This window comes from Lichenostomus cassidix, chromosome 4A (genome assembly GCF_008360975.1).
Source record: "Lichenostomus cassidix isolate B80296 chromosome 4A, HeHo_3.0, whole genome shotgun sequence".
NCBI lineage: Eukaryota > Metazoa > Chordata > Aves > Passeriformes > Meliphagidae > Lichenostomus > Lichenostomus cassidix.
The window spans coordinates 14,805,937-14,829,384 of record NC_139485.1 but is presented as its reverse complement, the minus strand read 5'-3'; the positions used below and the strand labels follow the sequence as shown (position 1 = coordinate 14,829,384).

The 23,448-nt window shown below is 44.2% G+C and overlaps 1 protein-coding gene and 1 long non-coding RNA gene across 6 annotated transcripts in view; one reads left to right on the top strand and one right to left on the bottom strand.

Annotated features, from left to right (window-relative positions):
- Positions 1 to 614: 614 nt before the first annotated feature.
- LOC146437571 (uncharacterized) lies at positions 615 to 9,841 on the bottom strand. Of its 2 annotated transcripts, XR_014852294.1 has the most exons (5): positions 8,789 to 9,841; positions 7,026 to 7,303; positions 6,047 to 6,120; positions 3,889 to 5,024; positions 615 to 789 (listed from the first exon to the last, which is right to left on the bottom strand). It is a non-coding gene; the product is annotated as an uncharacterized LOC146437571 (long non-coding RNA). The 2 variants fall into 2 exon arrangements; XR_014852295.1 differs by lacking the exon at positions 3,889 to 5,024.
- Positions 9,842 to 10,443: 602 nt separating this feature from the next.
- The window catches only part of RPS6KA6 (ribosomal protein S6 kinase A6), a 35,656-nt gene continuing 22,651 nt past the window's right edge, over positions 10,444 to 23,448 (top strand). For 2 of the 4 annotated variants that reach the window (XM_085060683.1, XM_085060682.1), the window contains exons 1-3: positions 10,446 to 10,599; positions 18,667 to 18,726; positions 22,302 to 22,418. In XM_085060683.1, the coding sequence (XP_084916809.1) occupies positions 10,525 to 10,599; positions 18,667 to 18,726; positions 22,302 to 22,418 (252 nt within the window). In that variant the 5' untranslated portion in view covers positions 10,446 to 10,524. Of the gene's footprint in view, positions 10,600 to 10,924; positions 11,146 to 18,666; positions 18,727 to 22,301; positions 22,419 to 23,448 lie in introns of those variants that run through there. The other 2 variants (XM_085060686.1, XM_085060684.1) reach the window with 2 other exon arrangements.

Sequence of the window (23,448 nt, the reverse complement as noted above, 5' to 3'; positions counted from 1 at the left end):
TCATTTACAATATAACTATTGAGGCTTATAAATGTGTTTAGGGCTGATCAATCTGCTGGTCATCATGGGGTTTCAAGACAACCGTAAAAGTTCAGACCATGATTTACAGCTCAAAAACATCCTGAAGGAGGAGGGAATTAGGTCCTTGGGGGGTGTCAATAGGACACAGAATGGGTTGGGTTGGGTTGGGTTGGGTTGGGTTGGCTGGGAAGGGAAGGGAAGGGACATTAAGCCCATCCAATGCCACCCCTGCCATGGCAAGGACACCTTCCACTATCCCAGGTTGCTCCAAGCCCTGTCCAGCCTGGCCTTGGACACTTCCAGGGATCCAGGGGCAGCCACAGCTTCTCTGGGCACTCTGTGCCAGGGCCTGCCCACCCTCACAGGGAAGGATGTTTTGCTAATATCCCATCCAACCCTGCCCTCTAGCAGTTTGAAACCATTCCCCCTCGTCCTGGCACTCCAGGCCCTTGGAAACAGTCTCTCTCCATCTTCCCTGTGGGTTCCCTTCAGGCACTGGCAGGCCACAATTAGGTCTCTTCCCCAGGCTGAACAATCCCAATTCTCCCAGCCTTTCCTCAGAGCAGAGCTGCTCCATCCCTCTGCTCATCCAGGTGCCTCCTCTGGAATATTTCAGCCCTGCTGACTGCAGTGCCATCACAGTTGTTCTGGCAGGTGCTTTTTCCAGTGAGCCCCCAGCCCATGTGGATTCCTCGCTCTGTGGCCGTGCCAGGAATGAATGGGAGCAGCAGCCAAGGTGTCTGCAGGGCAGCTCTCTCTGTTTTCCAGCTGCATGGAGCAGAATGGAATGGAGGTGTCACTGTGACAAGCCAGCAGCTCTGACAAAGCACTCCCAGAGTCTCCAAGTGAATTTGGAGGAAGCCAGAACTGCGGGGTTGGAGTTAAACAAACAAGCAGACAAACAGGGAATGACAATTTTGGGCTCCCCTGAGCTTTCCGCAGCTCTCGGCGGGTTCAGCAGATCCATCAGTGACACCAGGGGAGTCACAGGGAAATGCTGAGCAATCAGTGTGGCATTTTATGGAGGAAAAATCCTTTGTGGAGAAAGTATTTATGGCAAAATGTACAGAAAAATGTTTCAGTGTGTTTATCCCGCTGAAATCTTATCTAAGGGGTCTGGGAGTCTCCTGCTGGTTCTGTGCTCAGGTAATAATTTGCCTCACTCAAAAAATCCCATTAACTGAGTCCATTGGGTTCAAAAAATGCCATTATTTGAGTCCATTTGGTCCACTGGGTCCAAAAAATGTCATTAATTGATATTAAATGGGTTCATAGTTTTATTTGTAGCTGTTAATGCAGATGGAATAATCTCTGAGTGAAAACATCTTCCACCTAGCGAGCCAAACAACCAGTATTAATAGCTAGGTGCGAAAATGTCTATAAAACATAAAATACTTTATAACTGTCTTATTAAAATGCATTAAGCAATGAGGACTTTGTCATAACGGAAGAAATACATTACTGCTGTTGCTGCGAGCTTAATGATTGTGCTTAATCACCCATTGTTTGGTGATTGAAAACCTAGAAAGGTGTTTTAATTTAAATTTTTAAGCGTTCTCCGAGTTCCTGTGCTTCAGAAAGGCATTGTTGGAAGGCAGTTGTGGCACTCACAGAGGCACAATTTCACAGTAAATCCAAGTTGCTGCTCGCCCAGCCACACGCTGCCTCAAGCCCTCGCTGCTGAGCTCAGTGACAATTTTAGATATCATTTAACAAGGCTGACTTCTTCCTTTGAGTTAATTTGAACTTCAGCCCTTGATCATCTGCCTCTGTTTATGTGCATTTATCCATCCTTGAAAATTTTCAAATTAATATTTCGCTGTGAATATTGGAAGAATTTTAATTCTGACTATCTCTTTCAATGGTTCCTGTAATTACAAGGTACGTCATTCATTTGAGATTTAAATCTGCTTCCTTCCCACACAAACCCAGCATTATTTCTTTTTTCCTCAAGATTACTGTTAGCAGATTTTAAAAGTGAGGCCTATTATTTTTTTTTTGTATTAAAAAAGCAGATCCTCCTCTTTTTAAGAGTCCTGCCCTGGTGCTTTTTGCTGGCCTTCCAGAGGTGGTCCCACCCCTCTGGTGTTTGTTGCAGTAAGAAAAATTAAGGTTCTTTCCTCCTCCTTTTATGAGATAAATACTGATGCTGATGCTCAGAATTACATGTTTTAAACTTGCTTAAAAACACCACAAAGTGGTGAAATGTAAACTGAAACCGGGCTGGAGCTGAGCTTTTGTAGCTTCATTAGGGAGTTTGAGGTACCCCAGCAGAATTATTCTCGCTGTTTACAGATGATTTATTTCTCCCCCATGGCTCTGCTGCTGGGCTGGCCTGTGGGTAAAAGCCATTCTTTATAAGTCTGACCTCATTCTGGGAGATGTTTCCTCTGCTGAGTGCTCGTGTTCCTCACTGAAGCCAATTCACAACATTGACTAAAAAGCCCTCCCATTAAGGGCGGTGAGAATCTGCCTCTCACATGGCATGATGGACTGCATTTTTTTCCTTATCATTGAAAGTCTGCTCGTCTGTCAATTTTTACCACTTTCAGCTGTTCTGCCACAGCTCCATCGATGCCTGTGACAGCTCCTCAGTGAAAGGAGAAGCAGCTCTTTCAGTGTCAAAGTCAACTTGTTGAAGACTCTTCAGAATTGCTTGTCCCTGTAGATTTTCAGCAAAGGAGGAAATCTGACAAAGAACTGGGAGTGGTGGTGAGCCTTGTCCTTCCTTACTCAGCATTTGGCTGCCCTGTGGCTGCCTTTGGTTATTAGGAAGAAACAAACCTGCAAAGTGTTTTGTGGCATTTCCCTGTAGAAAAGACACTGATTAAAGATAAATTGCCTGGCAATTGCTGCCTCAGATTTGTCCTGGGGAAGCACAGTGTGACTGGGACAGGGCTGGTTTTGCTGGCAGTGCAGTGCTATTGGATAGTGTGGGAGGACAGCAGTGAACTCCTGCAGAGCAGCTCAGGACCCCAGAATCCCTGAGGCTGCAAATGACCTCTGGGATCATTGAGTCCAACCTGGGACTGATCCCCACCTTGTCACCCAGCCCACAGCACTGAGTGCCACATCCAGGTGTTCCTTGCACACCTGCAGGGATGGGCACTCCAAACCTCCCTGGGCAGCCCCTGCCAATGCCTGACCACCCTTTCCATGGGGAAATTCCTGCTGATGTCCAACCTGACCCTCCCTGGCCCAGCTCAAGCCATTCCCTCTACTCCTGTCCCTGTTCCCTGGAGCACAGCCTGACCCCTGGCTGTCCCCTCCTGTCAGGAGCTGTGCAGAGCCACAAGGTGCCCCTGAGCCTCCTTTGCTCCAGGCTGAGCTCCTTTCCAGCTCCCTCAGCCCCTCCTGGTGCTCCATTCCCTTCCCCAGCCCCATTCCCTTCCCTGAACTTGCTCCAGTCCCTCCATGTCTTTCTTGCACATAAGAGTTCTGGCACGTAGATATTCTGTATTCCACACACCTGTGTAACCCCAGCTGAGAGAAACAGGAGTTACAACAACTTGCACCATTCTTTAGTGTTGTCAACAACCCCATGTGTGGCTCGAGAGGCTTCTGAGCCTCACATCCAGCCTAGTCAAGAGTTTCAAGTAAGTTCTAGTCACTTACCTGCTCATCTCCATATAATCCTGTTATTTGTCTAATTGTTTCTATTCTTGTATGTTTGCTATGGGAAAATTCAGTAAAGCCATTATGCAGGAAAAGAAAAGGAAAGTGGTTGAGATGATTATTCTGTTATCAGTCATGACTAAGATGAAGAGAGATATACTAGCAAGACATTGTTCCTAAAATAGATATCTTGCAAACAAGAAATGTCAGTCAAATGAGGTTTAAATTAAATTCCTGATAGCAATTACTTACAGAATTATCATGCTCCCATTGAAATTATTATGAATATTGTCACCAGAGTTAATGGGAAAAGAAGCTGGGCTTCAGATACTGATTCTGAAACATATTCCAGGATGTCCTCAACTTGTGTCCTGCTGAACTCAAAGTCACAGGGCTACAAAGAGCATCCTTGGCTGAAGGGTGGCTCCAGGCACAGGGCAGTGGGAAAAGGTGAAACTGAGAGCTGGGCACTTGCAGGAAGTATTGAATGGCCACAAACGAGTGACCTCAGTGGGAGCAGAACTGATGAAGTGCAGAAATGTGATGTCTGTTCCAAATAAAGAACTGATGAGTCAAGTTGTGCCCCAATTGGAACAGGAGCAAAGTCAAGATGGCTTGAAAATAACCTTGATTAGAGTGGAGAAGCAATAGCAGTGGAGTTGTGGTGAACCCCAGGAGCCCCAGAGCAGCAGAGGGCTGGAAGGATGTGGATCTCTGTCCCTCCAGCACTGGGGACTCTTTCAGCACTCACTGCTGCTGCAGCAATTACCTGAAGACCCAAACTAATATTCTTGAAGTGGCATTCAGCAACCTCCTCTCTGCTCCAGCAATGCAGCTATTACTCATCCAGTCAAGTCCTTTTGTTACACAACAAGGAGAAAACAACTTCTAAATATATAATTTTAAATCAGTATCTTTATACTGCAAGACACAAACAGCTACTGCTGAATTATTTCTGACAGATACTAAGTTCCTATTTCATCTTCCAGGTTGAGGCATTTTTCTAAGCATGGCTCAGTAGGAAGTTAATTATAATCTTCCAAAATGAGAAGAATTTTCACCTGAGATGATTAGGATACTGGTTTGAGGCATGGTATGTGGGCTCCTAGCTAAAGTTAGGAACTGGCAACATCTTTGGCTCTCTCTCATTGCAGAAGTAACACCTTCTGCTGTCACAAAAACTTCCCTGAAGATGGAGATCACGATGATTTTGGATGGAATCAATCCCTTAAGTATTCATCATTGTTGATACATTTGCATATTGGAACATCATGGTGGTTTATTCTGCACTCTGAGGCAAAATGCACTCTGAATTCCAGTTGGATTTTTCAGGTTTGGTTTCAGCTTCAAAGATAAAACGGATTTGAAGAAATATAACGAAGCAAATTCTGAAAAAAGACAAAAGTATGTGAAATGCAGTTTTTTTTAAAAAAAGGATCAATTGCTTGTGGTAGATTTGCCATCTGTTGGTGTGTGCACACTGCTGCAGTGACTTATATCAGTATTTAATTACATTCTCTGACTGCACTTGGCTCAGCTAACCTTGGGAGTTTCTATGAGAAATGCAGTTGGTCATGTTTTCTTCGGTAGCTTTTGGAAAGACGGGAATTACCAAAGAAATTCTTGTTGATGAGTCCTTAGGAGGAGGTTGGACAAAGCTGGGCCTTGGGGTTTTCACTGAGTCATTCCGTGGAGGCTGCAGGATTTCTGTGGTCTCTGCTGGGCTTTTCCTAAGCTCAGCCTCCAAAGGCACACAAAGCCTGAGTGTGCATTCCTGCAGTGCCACTCACGGATGGAAAACCAACCCCCTCCTTTCTCCATCCCTGCTGTGCCCTCATGGTGGGCCTGTGATTTACATCCAGTCCTCTGTCATTTCCCACAGGACTAGGGGAGCTGATGACTGCTCATTACTTTCCTTTCTCTTCGTAACTTGTGCACCTTATTGACAACTATTTTGTGTTTATTCCAAATCAGTAGTGAAAATGTGTGCAGAGATACAGGAATTTCCCCACCCTTCAGCTCCGAGTGACTGAAGAGCCCAGGAATGCCCAGCCTGGGGAATGGAGCAGTGCCCAGTGGGATGGTGGAGGTGGGATATACACTATGGGTAAAACCACAAACCACATAGAAAGGGGGATTAATCCCTCTCTCTTACAATATAAGGCCAGGGAACACCAGGGGAAACTAAGCAGCAGGCTCAGAGTGAGGTACTTCGGTGATAAGGTTTAGTTGTGGAATTTGGGAGGTGTTATGATCACTGTAAATATAGATATTCCAGAAGACTTGGGCAAACTGATGGAAGAAATATCCAACAAGATTATTCTGTGCAGGATTCCACCCTTGGCTCATGAAACCTGAATTGCTTGAGCCTGAACTCAAATCTGGAGTTGTATTTTTAGCTATTGCTTACCCTGTTTGTAGGTTCTGTCTGGCTTTCCTGGCCAGCATGGAGACAGGATACTGCATCCTTAATTTGAGATTTTTCTTTGAGGATAGAGAAGAACTGAGATGTGTCAGTTGGCTAGTTTTGTAGCATTAATTCAATTTTGGGGGGAAAATATAAATTATAGGAAATTTATTTTCAAAATGCATTTCAAAATGAAGGAAAACTAAGAGGTTTAAGTGAAAACAAGTGTATATAAGCATTACAAACTCTAGTAGAATCTTCATTCACTGTGCCTATCTGCAGTTTTCATCCCCTACTGTCAAAGCACTGTGATCAGCAGAGATAAATTCATTGTATTTTCCATATGGCTGAGATATTTCTTGAGCTCATTTTGGACAAACGTGGCAAAATTTGCTGCTAAGTCTGTCCTGTGGTTCCAAAATATCCCCCAAAATATGTTTGCTTTGACGGTGAGAACGAAATAGTAGATCTTTCTTAAGGTGTTGATCTGGGAGCATCATCTCCAATTGGCTTCCTTTTTTATCCCTAAGTGAGCTTTTAAAACCTTGCTACGAAAGTACAGAGATGAGATGGAGAAATATAATAAAGCTGAGGCAGGGATTCACTACAGGCCTCTTCCCTCGCACTCCATGCAGTGACATAACCACAACAGAGCGAAAGAGTGATTCTGGCTGTTTCCTCATGTGAGTGACTCCTCTTGCCTTCGCAGCGTGGGGCAAAGCACACAATAAACTGTTTAACAAGGTCAAATTGTATTTGATACCACACCTCTGTGAACACACACACACATACTTGGCTCTAGGTGCATATTTCAAATATCAGAATACACAGGGTGGGATATGGACTCTTCTGGTTCATATTCAGACAAACATAGCATTGACTGAAGATTTTGTCACGATGCTGCTCCATAACTCAATCTGCTTACAGATGTTTGGTATTGGGATACCACTTTCTAAAATTGTGAAAACCTTGCTGTATTTACCTCCTTCAGACCTGAGCCATTTCTGCTGTGTGTAGAGGATTTCCACATTTTAATGGCCACAGCTGTCCCACTGAACCCACGCTCTGTGTGAGGCAGTCCCTCCTCTGGAACAGCTCTGGCAGGGACTCAAGGACACAAGGGCACATTTTAGTCGCATCAGGACAGTTGTTCTTCCTCCTCGTAGGAGAGCGAGTGGTGCAAACAGGACGTGCTTTGTGCCCACGAGCATTCATCCACACAACAGGGAAGGGCTGTGCTGCTGTGACTCTGAAAATGGGCTGGAATTGTATTGTACAACAGATTAAAGGTGGAATGATGATGAAATTGAACAAACTCACCCTGAGAAATTGACTGTATTCCCCAAAAGCATCTTTACAACTGATCCTAGGTTCAGTCTGCCTCGAGCTGAACCCCCAAAAGCTAATTTGTACCTGTTCCCTTCAGGGGCAGTACCAGTGCTGTAGAAGCAGAATGAAACAAGCAGGGGCAGCTCCCTCAAACTTTGCCTTTTCCAGTTTCCTTCCTGAGCTCTTGCTAAACGAGTCTCTATCCACATATTCCTCCATTTCCACTGCTTGGTTTTCCAGAGGGCAGATCATCATTATTATTATTAATAATAATATTATTATTATTATTCCTTTCTTATTAGGCTCAGTAAAATACTATTCTCAACAACTTTACCATGCTGTAGCATTAATTTTGAAGTGAATATATATTAAGAAACTAATTATTTTGAACCCTTAATCAAAGTCCCTGGGAGGTTCTCACACTGCTCATACAAGGACCTGCTGAGGGGTGGAATGGGCAGAATCTGCTGAACAGATGAAGGCGCTGGAGTGCCAGAAATATTCAGCTGCAAATTGCACAGCAGGGATGTGATACCCAGAGCTGAAACCTGGGCACCAAATGAGATCTGATAGCCCTGCAGGCAGATTAGATGCTCTAGAAACAGGGGCAAATAATATCCAGGTATATAATATCCAAATATTCATTTGAAACCCAAGATATGAAGGCTTGGTCCTCCTAAATTAATTATTTGCTAATGTATTTTTGATGGTTTATTTCTCTATAAAAGAATATTTGAGGGGGATCTTGCTAATATTTACATTTCAGTGGCATATTATTGCCTTTTTACTGAATATTTTTTGCTTGTTTGGTTGTGAGACCTAGAGTAACAGAAATTCTGAATTTACTTTTTCGTATGTCTACATACATCATAATTTCCCTTTTCTATGCTTTGACACAAAGAACAATCCTAACTCCTTTAATTATTGCTTTTCTCTGAGCTTCTCACATCCCTGGGGATGCAGAACACTTGTTTGCAGCCTGCTATTTGGAGCAATGGGAGAATTCAGAGGCAGGAAAACAGCATCTGCCACAGGAGTTTTAGACACAAGTTCTGGTTGAGAACTCCAAGGACTTAAAAAATCCCTTCTCACTTGATTTCCCTCCTATTTAAATTAAGATCTACCTGATGACATTGCTCAACTGTGTACAGATTTAATCCCACAGGAGATTTGGCCATTTGGCTCACGGTGGAGCCACACCAGTGGCACCAGTAGAGGCACTGGGACAAGGCTGTGTGTGCACCAACAGCCTGCAAAGTTGTCCCTTCACCTCTGTCACGTAATTGCTCTAAAAGCTCCATGCTCACACACTCCTATAGCAAAAATAAAGTGACCCAGCCTGAACAATTCCACACTTAAAGCATAAATTCTCTGTTGACATTAACTACCTGTGACTTTGATCCTCCATTTCCTCACCTAATTTTTATTTTCTGAAGGACAAACAATCCCAGCACACACTCCAAAACATTCGTCTTCCGTGGTCGAGTTCCAGACCTTTAAAAATAGGCCTGCAATGGAAATGCTGACGTGCCAGCTGGCTGCTGCTGCAGTGACACATTCACAATAGGCAACTCTTCAGCCACAGGGAGCTGGGAATGGGGAGCTTTGAGGGACTGGCCGCTCGGATTTAATCAAGGGCTGGAGCAGCACTGCATCCTACACTTGTCTGTGTGGTGGATGACTTCTGAGACAAAATAAATCAGCATGGAAAGTGTTTGGGCTATGGGGTGCACCAGCTTGTTCCCTTGCTTGTGCTCATTTCATCAAAATTATTTGGCAATTAAGAACGGTTTGAGTCTTCCTTTGCTTTATCTAAAGGGCAGGCTTGTTGATAAGGCACACAGCGTGTTCAGATAAAAACTGACACCGAGGCAGCTTTATATCCTTTAGAAATATACTTTTGACAGTATCATCTAGCATTTTTCCGGCTCCTAAAATCGAACGGTGAAGGGGGAACATTATTTTTTCCCGCACGCTCCGTTTCCTGCCCCCGTTCGGCAGTGCCGCTGTGTTTCTCTCCGCACACAGCCTGCAAACAAAGGCGCCGGGCCGGCTTGCTGTAAGCGCGGCGAGGCGGCTCCGCTCCCGCACCGCTCCTGCCCGCTCCCCACCGCCCGGGCCCCGCAGGGAGCGGGCTGTGCCTCCCCGCCGCCCGCGCTTCCTGCGCCCACACCTCGCAATGCCGAGAAAACAAAACCAAACCAAACTTTTGGGTTTTTTTCCTTCCCCTCTGTCAGTTCCGCGGGAGGAAGAGCCTCCCCGTGCCGGTGCCCCTAAGCGCCGGTCACTGACAGCCCGCGGCCCCTCAGCCTCTCTCCCACCATCCCTATCCCTCATCCCTAATGCTTTTAGCCCCAATCCCTTGACACCTCGTCCCTACACCCCTTGTTCCTTCAGCCTTGATCCCCCTCAGACCTGTCCGTCAGCCTCGTCTCCTCACCTCCAATTCCCTCACCCCCGTCCCTCATCTCCGATCCCCCTCATCCTCTATCCCCTCATCCTGTTCCCTCACCCCCAATCCCCTCACCCCCAATCCCTCCATCCCCAATCCCCTCACCCCAATCCCTCCATCCCCAATCTCCTCACCCCAATCCCTCCATCCCCAATCCCTCACCCCAATCCCTCCACCCATCTCACCCCAATCCCTCCACCCCAATCCTCACCATCCCCACACCCCAATCCCCTCACCCCCAATCCCCTCACCCCATTCCCAATCCCCACCCCAATCCTCATTCCCAATCCCCTCACCCCAATCCTCCATCCCCATCCCTCCATCCCCAATCCCTCCATCCCCAATCCTCCATCCCCAATCCCTCCATCCCCAATCCCCTCACCCCAATCCCTCCATCCCCAATCCCCCTCAGAGCGGCGCCGCCCGCCCGCCCGCGGCCCCGGTGACGTCACCGCGCGTCATTCCCCCCTCCCCATGCAGGGGATTCTCCGTCCCGCCCTGACGTCACCGCGGTGCCCGCAGGCCCCGCCCCCGCGGGCCGCCATGTTGGGGGCGTGCGCGGGGCAGCGCAGCGCGGCGCCGCCCCCGCCGGCCGGCAGCGCCCGCACCCCGCGCTCCGCTCCGCGCCCCGCGCCCGGCCCCGCGCCGCCCCGCACGGCCACCGCCAGCGGCCGAGCCGCCGCGGCCCCACAGCCGGGACATGGTGCCGTGCGCGCCGCTGGACGACGAGCCGCAGCCCTGCCACAAAATGGAGCTGTACGTGAGCGGCGCCGAGGTCAGTGCGGGGCGGAAGGGGGGGAACGGGGCGGGCCGGCTCCGCGCCCCGCCGGCACCTGCGCCCGGCCCGGCCTCACCTCCCGCGGCCGCGCGGAGCTGCGCCGGCCTCGCCTCGCCTCGCCTCGCTGCCCCCTCAGCCCGCCCGCCGCGCCCCCGCCGCCCCCGGCCCCCCGGCCTGCCTGCGCTCGGCCGCGACCCGCGCCCGCCCTGCCCGGCCCGGCCCCGCCGCCCTGCCCGGCCCCAGCCGCGGCCCCCGCCCGCCCCCGCCGTCCCGCGGGCCCAGCCGCCGCCGCCGCGCAGCCCCGCCGCCCCCCGGGCCCGTCGGTGCCCCCCGGGCGGGCCGTGACACGTGTGGAGCTAGCGGCACCGGCGCCCGGGGGAGGCCGGCGCTTTGTGTCGCCTCCCGGCTGCTTCGTGTCACAGGTGTCCCTCCCTACGTAACATCCAGGGGCTTGTAAACTCACTTTTATGGCCGTAGCTCCCGTGAAAAGTTACTTTAAGTTGTGCTGGAAATTTGCTCGCGCTAACGTGGCTGCGCATCCAGGTGGGTTGTCACTACAGAGGTCCGTTTGCCTTCTCCTGGAGTAGCTATGCGTTAATTATCATACACACAGCGAGCAGAGAGAACCAGGAGTGCCTGGCTGAGGTTTGGATGCTTAAACGTTGAATAACTAACTCTACATTGATTATCATAAACGCAACGAGCAGAGAGAACCAGGAGTGCCTGGCTGAGGTTTGGGTGCTTAAACGTGTTAAAGAACGAGGAACGACTTCGAGGTATTGCTTAGTGCTCGAGGTGCTTCATCAGCAAGGAGCAAATGCAATTTAAAAGAAAATAAAAGGTAGAACTGGTTCTGTTGCAATGGTTCCCGTGTCTCAGCAGAACGTGGTGCTCGAGTATTAAAATTCTGGCACTTTGAAATCAGAAGTGAAGGGTTGCATATCAGGTATCGTCAGCTATGACAAATAAAAGATTACACCTGGGTCTGTTAGACACACAAAAGATGTTATCTAAATAAAGCTGCTTAAAACTGGTCAGACTTGCTTTCTGTGGTGCACCAGACTCTTCTGATTGTCAGTGAAAAGGTCTGTAGCAAAATCCCCTCAAAGTGCAAAGTGTGCAAGAGTGAAAGGATGTTCTTTAAAGGGTCTTGTTGAAATTTTTTTTCCTGATAAAAATATAAGTAGAATAAAACCCCAAATTTCTTACTGTTTTTAATATTTGGGGCTTTTAGTACTACTGCCAAGTACTGTAATTACTGGATATGCATTTTTATACCATGGCTGCTGCACTAACACTTTAAAATAGTCTAATATTTAATAATACTTCATGCAGTCCTTGTACCTTAATGTTAGAGAAACCCCAATTATGTTAGTGAAGCTACAGGATTAGAAAGTCAGCAGAAGCATTAAGGCTTATTTGTTCATATTGTTTGTAAAAGTAGTATGTTGTAGTTGAGGTATGAAACTTAGCAAAGGTCTGGGAACTCTCTTGTTCCTCTTGATGAGTTCTTTAGGAAATACTAGGAAATTGTGATATATCAGTGCTAAAATAGTGAAGGGTAGAGTGTTGCAGCTGAAGTGGGATGTGCATCCCTGGGTGTTTTTTGGCTGGACAATCCCCCCCACCAGGGGATGCCAGCAGAGCACAGGACAGGGGATGTCCAGCTGACAGGGCTCTGTGTATGTATAACATCTGAAGGCAACTGCTTGCAGCAGTCACTTTAAATTGCATTTTCCTCAGGCCTGTGCATGAGCTATTTCACAAGGTCTGTGTAGAGCAACGCCAGTTGTGCTCTGATTAAAAGGAGACTTGGTGTTTGTTGTGTCCGTGTTACATTTGGCCAGCAGCTCTTACAGCCCATTTGTGCCAAAACTGTTTCTTCAAGTTGAGTGTGAAGTTCCCAAATTGCAGAACAAATCCTTGTGTTGTCATAACCCTTTCTGTAAGTGATCTCAGGGATGTGCTGCACTTCTCACTTGTTGGATTTCTACATGCACATGGTTTGGGGATTTCACAACGGTGTATTTTATGTCAAAATGAATTTTGGGTTGGACTTTCACTTAAATTTTATAGAATTAAGTGTAGCTTACAGTACTTAATACAGCCTTGCATTGGCAGTCTGAGAGATCTCTGACCTTGGCCTTGCTGGAGCTGCAGTCAACAGAGTTACTGTGAAATAGGCTTTTATTTTGAAGATTAACTTGTGCCTTCTGGTGCACTTGTCCATCAGCTGTGGCACAGGAGGGAAAATCTGAGGAATGGTTTTCTCTGAGGACTCTGCTTGTTGACTGAATTTAGGATTACGTTATTAGCAATAAGTGCATTTCCAGTAGCACTTGTGTTGACTTGGAGTAAAAACACCTGGCAAGGAAAGGATGTGATCTTGAAAGCAGGAAACAAATTTTCATGCTTCAAGTCACAAAAACAACATGAACTTTTGGAAGAAATTACTGAAATTCAGGATTGAATTATTTTGCCCTTTTTGACAGTCCTTTGAATTGCTGAGGATTTGGGGCTGTGCACTGTGCTGTTCCTGTGTTCATATTCCTGTGACAGCATCACTTGTGAAGCTGTTTTGTGACTTTGGGAATTCCTTAAGCCTAGGTAGGAAGGATCAGTGTTGTGCTGTTTAAGCTTCAGATATTCAGTGAACTTCTTTCCCCCTGGATATTGGATTAATAAGTATTCCATGGTAATAAAAATGGGTATGAGGGTGTTGATCATAATCACCTGTTGTAGATTATTAAAATATAGTTACAGTCTGCAGAGAAATAGGAAAGTAAACATTAACATTTTACTGACCAAGCTGAATGAAATGCAGAAGTAGTAGGAACTGGGCAGAATACAGTAATTTGGGCATTTTCTGCCCATTGAACAGGGAGGATTACATTTACAAGGAGCTGTGTAGTTGATGTAAGCACATGCTGTCTTCAAGACATGAATATTGCCAATTGCATAAATGCAACCTCGTGCTCAAATACTTATTTTTGCAATAAATACTTCAGGAGCCAGTTGCTTAATTGCTTGATTGTGACAAGGAAGACAAGACTGAAACAAAAAAGTGACTGAAAACTAAAGTATTCTGCTGGAAAACTGGGCTACATTGAAAGTTGCTGCCCTCCAAGAGGCATTTTCGTGAGCTGAGCTGTGCTGCTGTTGTACATAAGCTGCTGCCTTTGCCAATTTCAATAAATACATCTTTGATTTTGGCTAGTGTTTTCAGTCCATCCTCTGAAGCACGTTCTGAGCCCGGTCTGTCAGAGGCCACTGAATTTTGTCAGTGTTAGGAGTTGCATAACTCCTTTGTGAGTAATTACTGGCAGTGACGTGGATGACTCAGCTCTACCTAGTTTTGTGCATCTCTCAGAATCTCCACAATCGGGTGGTGTTCTGTTAAGGAGAGCAAGTAAAATGTTGCCCCTAATTTGAGTTAAGTGCCCTCAGCCTTTGCAACAATATACAGATTTTATAAAGATCTTTGAGAACAAGTTGCCTTTAAAAAAGAAAAAAAAAGTATGCACATTAATGCTCTTAAAGGGAAAACAATGAGTGTCTTTATGCATTGAAAAGTGCAATACTGTAATAGTGATGGTGGGTTTGTATACCACTTCTGAAATTAATTTTGGAAATCTGCTGTAGTATTCTGAGTCTCTGAAAGAAGCCAGGAGTCTCCTTTGCAGGTAGCTCACCTTGCTTCCTGCAGGGATACCTCTGGAGAGACTTCACAATAACCCTGAATCCAAAGAATGGTATAATTTCTTTACTCATCATAGATAGATTTTTGACACTTATATAGTACTTTACTACATTAAGATTAAAATTTGAAATAGTTGCTTTCATCAAGTTTAAATCTTATCCTTTTGGAGAATTACCTGCCATCAGACATGATTTTGAGAGTGGCTGCTTTATGCCCTTTTGATTCTGGCGTTACAATCATCTACCCAGGCAGGAATGAAAAAATCTCAAGTGCTTTGCTAATTCAGTGATCCCTGTGCTCGGGGTCAGCTTTGTGTCTTGTCAGAGCTATAACTTGTTGGAGGCACACGTAATTCTCCCCTGATCTGATAATGGGAAGGATCAAAATGTTCTTTTAAAATCGCTAATTATATGTTGCTGAAGGTTTGGTATCCTGTCTGAATGTGTGATTTATTTGCCACAGGAAAAACTCTGTAGCTCTCCCTAACAATTGATTATGGGTTTCAGGTTTTTTAGATTTCTTTATCTCCCTGTTATACTTGGTGTGTTAAAGAGTATGAGGGAGTTTTGAGGCTCTTCCCTTTGTGGGGGGAATTGAGGGACTGGGTGGATGTGTCCAGAACCCTCAAATTCCTCAGACCTATCTCAGGAAACACTCACTTGGCCAATGTGTTGCTAATTAAATTAATGATGCAAACTCTCTATAGATGTAATTAAGAATAAATGAGGAAGAAATGTCATCCTGACAGGATATTTTTTGCCAAGTCTTTTTGAAATAATTGGGATTTCCAATGTAAGCTTCCCCACGAATATTTTGAAATAAGTATTTGAAGTGTTCCTTCTGTGTGTGGGGAAGGAAACTGGTTATTCCTGTGTTCATTTGGGAGAACTGAGGTGCAGGTCTGGGGACACCACAGTAACTTCCCAGATGGAGCACAGGGAGGGAGGAACTGTGGACAATACAGGAGCTCCTGGTGATCCCTAGGTAGAGTATTACCTGTTTGAAGCCAGACAAGATTTTAGGTGAGTAGCGCTGAATACTGCTTTTAATTCTAATTGTAGGATAAAATTCCCAGTTCTGATTTTTCTAGAAATTTTTAAATTCTGTTTGAATGCTTCAATGAAGACATGTGAAACCAGGGCAGGATAAACCTGCTTTACATCTTCTGCAGCTTTTGCTGTGAGGAGGCATTTTTGCTGACCTTTTGCCTGGCTTCTTTCAACCAAAACCTGTAGACCCACCAAGTCCTGAGGCATTTACCATGTAAACAGCCTTGATATGGGGGGAAGATGGTTCAAATCTTTTTGGCACTACTGGGAATCCTCTGCTCTGCTGTAAGTATCAGAGGAGAAACATGTGCAATAGTAGTTAAGCCTCTTCCCAGCCCACAGAAGCCCTTTGGATATTCTCCCAAGGTAACAGGGATGGTCCCAGTCATGGGATCCTTGGCACTATTTAAATCCAGAGGCACATTGCTCCTTCTCCCTGGGAGGCACTTGGGTCCCTCAGCTGCATCTCTGCAAAAGTGAGTGTCTGACCTGCCAGGTGCTCTGACCTAAACTTTGAGCTCATCTATTTACACAGCTTCTTTTGTTATTTTGTACTAATCAACAACGTGGGCTACTTGTGTCGTTTCCAAAATGTGTGTTTGGAAAGTATTGTCAGTGTTTGCCTAAATGTCTGAGATCAGTTTGTGTTTTCAGGGCAGTTAATATTTAAAATGTTCACTTGTAGGACTTTAGCAGCACAGAACAGCAAAACGATTCAAGGATGAAGGAATCTCCTTCACAATCATAGTACTGGCTTCTTTCACCTGTTCTTTTTATAGAGCTTTTTAATTCTCAATAATAAATTAAATTTGTGCATTCGTAGATATTTAGTAAGTAATGACTTAGAGGCTAAAATAGTTCCGTTCTATATATGTTTGTGCATAAATATTCATGATTAAGTCACTAAAAGGAGCCTCACTTGGCTGTGGAAGCTGCATTTTGTATCTGGTTTCCACAGAGGTGGGAAATAAGTATTAACTGTCACTTTTCTTTTTTGCCAGCTTCTGGTTATTGAAACTTGGCCAATTAAGTGACTGTACAAGACAGTAATGATGTGATTTTTATCATGGACTTTTTTTAGCTGAATTACTTAACAAGCCACCAGACTTTGGGTTATATTCCAACAGGTTTGCAGGGTTTTGTTACTTGGGTTGTTTTTAGTGGACAGTGACCAGGCTTCACAAACAAATAAGGCAAAAGTGTAGTTGTGTATGTCAAGCAATAAAAGCAGATTCATGCCCTTGAACATTAAATTCTTTGGATTAGAAATTGGCAGGTGTCCCAGCCTGTATCAGCTCAGAGAGACTGGACAGGAAAAAACAAACACAAACCAAGGAGCAACAATGAAGGGAGAAAGTGTATGATAGGAAATTGTTAATTAAGATGATTACCTGCCATAAAAATCCGATAGCATAGTGTACTTGATTTGCCAGCAAGTTGAAAGTACATTTCATGGTGTTCTCAGGACCAACCTAGATGAAACAACACACTGATTCTGGGTTCAAAACCCCATTCCAGCTTCGTTTTTTTTGTCTGTATTGTTTTCAGTGTATCTACAGTTCTTCTGGCTGGTAGTATTGGTTCCAGAGTTTAAATTTAAGTAACAAAACTTGGAAAATGCTGCCCATATTTATAGAAAGAAAAGATAAAATGCACACTAAAATCACTTCGACTTAAAGTCCACAAAGGAACAGTGTTATCACATTTCTGAGCACCTGGAATGGAAACTCAGTTTATTTCTAGTTCCATATCAGCTTTTTGGACAGCTTTGGTGGGCTTCACGTTGGTTCACACTTGAGTGTAATCTCATGGTATTGAGAAAAGAAACTGCATGGAAATGAGGTTGGAGGTCAGAGCTGGGCTGAACTTCGGTGTTCTTTCTTGATTTATTCAGTTAATTCATACAATAACAACTATAGTGAGTGTCATGTCCCTCCCAGTATCTAATTTGGAAAAAAATAATTATGCAAAAAGAAATAAGTTATGTAGCAAATGAGTAGCTTTGGTTTCTGGATCCAGGGTAATGGCTGAGTAATTTTTGGCCTTTAGAGTTGGGGTGGCAGCACATGAGAGATGAGTGATGGGCATGGGTTGAATGTACCATTAGTTAAACTGAGTTATGATAAATAGAAACATCTCTTCTTTTTTTTTTTTTTTCCCCAGTGAGGGTATAGTCCAAAAATAAGTGCCAGTATCTTGCTACAAAAACTGGAGATTCATTTTGATCAAAATCATTAATTTATGAATTAGCTCTTAAAAGCTCTCCTTAAAACCAGGAGTCTGCAGCAGCAGTGGAAGTGGTTGAGGGTTTGCCTGGATGACACAGTCGTGGTACAAACCTGTCCCTGCAGCCCCACCTGCTCCTCCAGAGTGGGTTTGGTTCTGAACAGAGGAATCTCTGGGGCATTTCTTTGTAGTCCTGTGGTTTACCAACTCCCATGCTGACAATAATATGATATTCGGGCATCTGAGGCAGGGATTTAAGATAAATTCAGAAATACAAGTACAAAAGTCATTACCCAGCATAAGAATTTAGTTGGTTCAACTTCTGTTTTCAGAAAAAGTAGTAGTTTGTTTTCTTATGTTATTTCAGGTTAGTATTGTAGTGTGAGACCTGTGCCACAGAAAGGTAGAGCTACTGAACAATTAATATATAAATAAATTAACAATTATTGCTAGCAAAATCCCTGATGTGATTCACCCGTTTTTAATTGATGCTCTGTCTTTCTGAACATAGCATGTCCTTCAGATTTCTGGGGTTTGGGGTTTTTTTAGTTTCAGCAATGAATTATTTGTTACTTAGGGAGATCTTAAACTGAGTTTTGAATTTTTTTTTTTCTGCAGCTGTGGACTTGGTATTTTCAAAAACACTTGAAATCACTTTTGCATCTTTTCTCTTTAAACTGCAAATTAATTTTCATTAGAAGACTTTGGGTTTCTGAAAAGCATCTGCAGTATAAGTTTTGTGCATAGCTGAGGAATTCTGCATTAGTGTCATCTTGTAGGGGTGGTATCTAGCTTTTAAAGGAGTTTTAAATTAATCTCAATTAAATAGCACTGGCATAGTAATAATAATGATGGCATTTACAAAGGGAGATGCTAAATGATACATAAGGGAGATGCTAAATATAACTACTGAGTAGTAATGTTTGTTTGAAACTCCAGCTTTAAATTAGAGCAACCCCACCACCAGTTTGCACTTGTGTGCTCTGAAATGTAAATTGGTCAAATTATGAACTCTGTTAATTTGAAATTGCTGGGTCTTAATGATGTTTTTTTCTTGTTTTTTTTTCTCCCCTGCATTCCCCTCTCCAGCTAAATGGCCTTAAAATGGCAGATGAGCCTATGGAAGAAGGTGAACCATATTCCTACCACGTAAGTCTTTGATACCTGTTCACTTTAGCCACTCATTAGCATGACCTCCTGTTGAAGCAAAATTGATGCATTCCCTGCTCTTTAATAACTTCTGAACCTGTCATTTTATTTGAGCAATATCTGAGGAGACTATGTTTCAGAGATGGTTTTGGAAATTAGTAGCTAGGTAGGGACTGTAAGTGCCTTGTTTGGGAAAATGTGCTGCATGAGGCAGAGCTTTCTGGAAAGATTCCTTGTGCTGGAGGGAGCATTTGCTGATCCTCAACCTCAGAAATGCTCAGGCCAACCTTGAGCCTTTCATACAGCCAGCTCAGTGCTGCTCTTGCTACACTGTCATCTGCTCTGCTTGTGTAGTTGCTGTACATTCAGCTCAAAGGTGCTTAATTCTGCTATTTTAGAACAGAGTTAATGTTTACACCAATATGTTAGTTTTACATTTATGTAGCAATATCCCAGGTAAGCCCCTATTGAGCATGGTTTTTGCCCAGGGCCTGTTTAGGGCATGCTGAAGATGTTGATGCTCTGTCTGCTGGCTAAACCTTGGGCTGAACTTCAGGCTCATCCTGTGTGTGGTGAAATGCCTGACTCCCCATGGAAATATTGGCCATCATTTTTCAACAAACTCATCCTTGGATTTTTGAACAGGGTCATGAAGAGAGTGTCAGGTGTCTGTTGCTCAGAGAGGTTGTGGGCTTCCCATCCCTGGAAGTGTCCAAGGTCAGGTTGGATGGAGTTTGGAGCAAGCTGGGATGGTGGAAGGTGTCCCTGCCCATGGCAGGGGTGGCACTGGATGAGCTTTAAGGTCCTTCCAACCCAACATACTGTGGGATTCTGTGATGAGTAGATCTTATCACCAGTTACAGCCACTGCTTTGTGCTTCAATAACATTTGTAAGGAAGGGATTTGGAGAATAAACTCTTGGGCATAGAACCATGTTGTACCTGGACATTTCCTGGTGTGGAGTGTGGCAAAGAAAGGAGCAGTGGATTGTCTCGAACCAGGAGGAGGTTTGCTGAACTCTCAGTTCAGTGACAAAGCCATGACTGATCCCAGTGTTTCCTTCAGCTCCTTGGCTCCTGCTGAAGCTGCTGGGAACAGGGAATAGTTCCCTCTTGTGCAAGGCCACTCAGTGGGAGCTGGTGCTCAGCTCAGAAAGAAATTTACTGCTCAAGCAGCAGAACACCAAATGAGATAACCAAATTTGCAGTTTCGTGGAGGCCAAAGAAATGAAAATGAAAGTGCTTGGAGCTGCTCAGCTCTTTGTGTGCTCATTCCTTGGCAATGATGAAGAGGTCTCTTTATACCTCAGCCATGCCAATTTTTAGTGTCTTAATGATAGTTAAGTAAGTGAAATTATATAGACATCTTTTGTGAAGATAAAACACTTTATAAAAAAAAAAAACTAATTTCATCCATCTCGAGTTAATCTTTATTTGCATGGAAAACATTTCTCTCCTGAGTTCACATTTAGAAATCCTCTCAGTCTCCTCAGCAACCACGTGTGATGTCACAGGCTAATGGCTCGAGGTGGGTGATAAACACAGGAGAGGCTGAACTCTTAAAGAGCTTTTCTCATGCAAAGGTTCACAGTGTTAGGGAATACAAATTAGGATGGTGAAGAAAAAAGGCTTCTAAATAGAGTATTTACATATTTCATAGGAAGAACCAGCCATTAAGTCTGTTGTACAACTTGGTGTGTAATTAGACAACTTGCTGCTTTCATCTGTCTTCAGATGACTTCAAAATGCTGCTGTTCTTACCTGCCTTAAATTAGGCATGTGTTTAAAAACTAAAGGAAAATGAAAAGATAGGTGCATCTTTGCTCTGGGTACATAAATGCACAGTCACCAAGGTGGCTGGATGAGGGGAAGTTGGGATGTTTACACTGTTCATCAGTGTGTGTCAGCTGGGACTTTGTGACCAAAGAGGGAAATAAAGTAGCTTGGAGTGTGAATTACAGAATTAACTGTGTTTTCCAGCAGTGTCTGGTGTTAATACCCACCTTTGTGTGGGAAGCAGGCAGAACAAACAGGCCTTTCCCAGAAAGAGGATGAAATAAGAGAGAGGGGAGGGGAAAGGACTCGTGTGCAGTAACAGCTGGACTGCAGTTTGGGAATATACCAAGATGTTTGTTTGAACTCTTTCTTTCCCCCTCTGGACAAGCAAAGCAATTAAGGCAGAAGCAGTTAATGCAGTATGATGATTGCTTTTTTTTCCTTAATTACTGCAGTATGTACTAATTTAGATGATCAGATTTCTACTCTGAATTTCTTTGTAAAACCAGTTAAAGAATTTCATCCTGGTACTTCTGTATGAAGTGTGATAAATCTGATTAGAAGTTTTAATGCACAGTGTTGGGCAGTAAGTTCACCTGACAATAGAATGATGTTGTTTCCAAAATCCAGTTGTTATATCCAGTGCTCAGGTCCTTTCCTGGTGCTGTTTGCACTTCTCAATGAGGGGCAATACCTCACAGGAGGGTGTTAGGCTGTTCCTCTGGTGCCTCCTAAGAGAAGGTTTTAAGGTGAAGGCCTGAAGAGAGGAAAGGAGACATCTGATCATCATTTGATGCCCCAAAAGTGAAGTACTGCAAATCAGATGGGATTTTCCCTTGGGATCTGGTTGTGTGCAAGAAGTTTACTGATATTCTTGGCAGGGCTGAGGGTGCTGCACCTTTTCCACCTGCAGCCTGAGATTGCTGTTGTGGCCCTTGGTTTTTCATGTCAGGGGTGCTTATTTTGACACCTTGCTTGTTTTGGCTCTCAGAAGCTTCTCTTACACCATAAAAGCTGCAATCCAGCATGGGATTTGTTGTCATCAGGAACGTTTGTCTTTTCACAACTGGAGCTGCTGTGCCCTGCTTTGCTAAAGATGAGAGGGACATGAGACAGCCAAGAGAGCATTAAATCACTCACCTAGCTCAGAATTACCCTCAGCTGTCTGAAGGAGGTCCCCACACAGGAGAATCTTCCCAGGAGCTCTGCACCCCAGAGCTGTTTCTTGTCTTGGATGCAAGAATTCTCAGAGTCCTTAAGATGACTCATATCTTATTTATGGTCTTCAAATGCTGCCTGTTCCTCCAGCTACAAGTGGATGACCAGAGTTATTATTTGCTGCTGTGAAAAGCAATAATTACCCCAAATGATGAAATTCAATTTGGCTTTCATTAAGACTTATTTCAGGAAGGGGAAAGATGAGAAGAGTAATCACTGGGAAAACTAAAGCTGCTAAGCAGAGGTGAAGCACAGAAGTCTTGGTTTAAAAATCTGTACATTTATTCCTCTCATGTAAAATAATCCAGCTTTTCTTTAGTTGAAATATTTATTGTGAAGGGAAGTGAGCATTCTTTGAGAATTTTCCTTGAGTTTGGAAATTTTACATGCATCTGTTTAAGAAAAGATAGATGGGAAAGCTCTTCATTTGAACAGTTTTCCTTTATGCCTTCTTAGAATTCCAAGTATTTTATTAAAGTAAAACTAAACAAAGAGAAATCCCAGTATTTGCATGCACTTTTAGCGAGAGTTAGTTACTGCTTTCCTGTTCACTGTTGTATTTTGTTTGCTTTGAAATCCCAGGATGAAGGAAGTGTGAAAGAAATTCCTATTACACACCATGTGAAAGAGGGATGTGAGAAAGCAGATCCAGCCCAGTTTGAACTACTTAAGGTTCTCGGACAGGGATCGTTTGGAAAGGTAAGATGATGAACTTGTTCCATAGGCCTCTCCAGACATTCCAGGGAAGTGGTGACCAGCAGAGTTGCTGGGAATGTTTGAAAATGCATTGACTCATTGAATCCTTTTCCAGTCTTGCTCCAGTGCCGTGGATAGAGTCTTCTGAAGGAAGTGGTGGTTTGTCTTTTAATGCTGGGACTTGATATGCTGGGAATGTTTGGTTTTTTTCAAGACAAAATATGTATTTCTGTAGCTACAGAAGAGTTGATTGTGGCAGTTTGGAAATTGAACCGAAGTAACAGTAGAGTAAATAACCTGGGAAATGTATTTCAGGTTTTTTATTTTGCTGTATTTATCAAGTAATCTGCAGCTAAAAGACACTAATTATCCAAATGCAACAGAGAAGAAATACAGCAGGGTTTTTGTTACAGTATTTTCCTTTTGTAATGTGCCACATTGGGTGTCACATTGCAGAAATGAAGTTCAAAATCTGATCTCTCAGATTTTGTTTTGTTGAAACACAGTAGTTGAAATATTAATCAGTGTATAAGAAAGTAATTAATTTTTTAAAACGAGACTCAAACGACATCTCTTGCAACACATCAAAAGTAGTCAATCAGCTTTACATATGTTCCCATTTTCCTGTTCTTCTGCTGGTTCTGTGTGTGTCTTCAGGTAGGAACAAACCTCTTCACAGAGTGGAATGAGAGGAAAAAATAGACATTAGGAAGACATTCTGTGAATAAGTGATAGTGCAGAGAACAGACTTTAAATATTTCTTAATATTTTGAGGTTTCAGAAACATTTCTTTACCCTCACAGACCTCTCGCTGTCAGAGCCTGAAAGTCTCCATGTATTTATTACTCCTGCCTTGGTGTGTCTGCAGCCACCTGAGGGTTCAGCACAGCTGGCACAGACAGCCCTGACTCAGGTCTGCCTTCCCAGAGTTCAGGGTTCTGCCAGCCTAAGGAATGCTCTTGCTTGGAGTCCCAGCAGCTTGGCCAGACATGCTGTGGAGCTTTGGGAAGCTGGCAGTGGCTGCTTCAGGAGC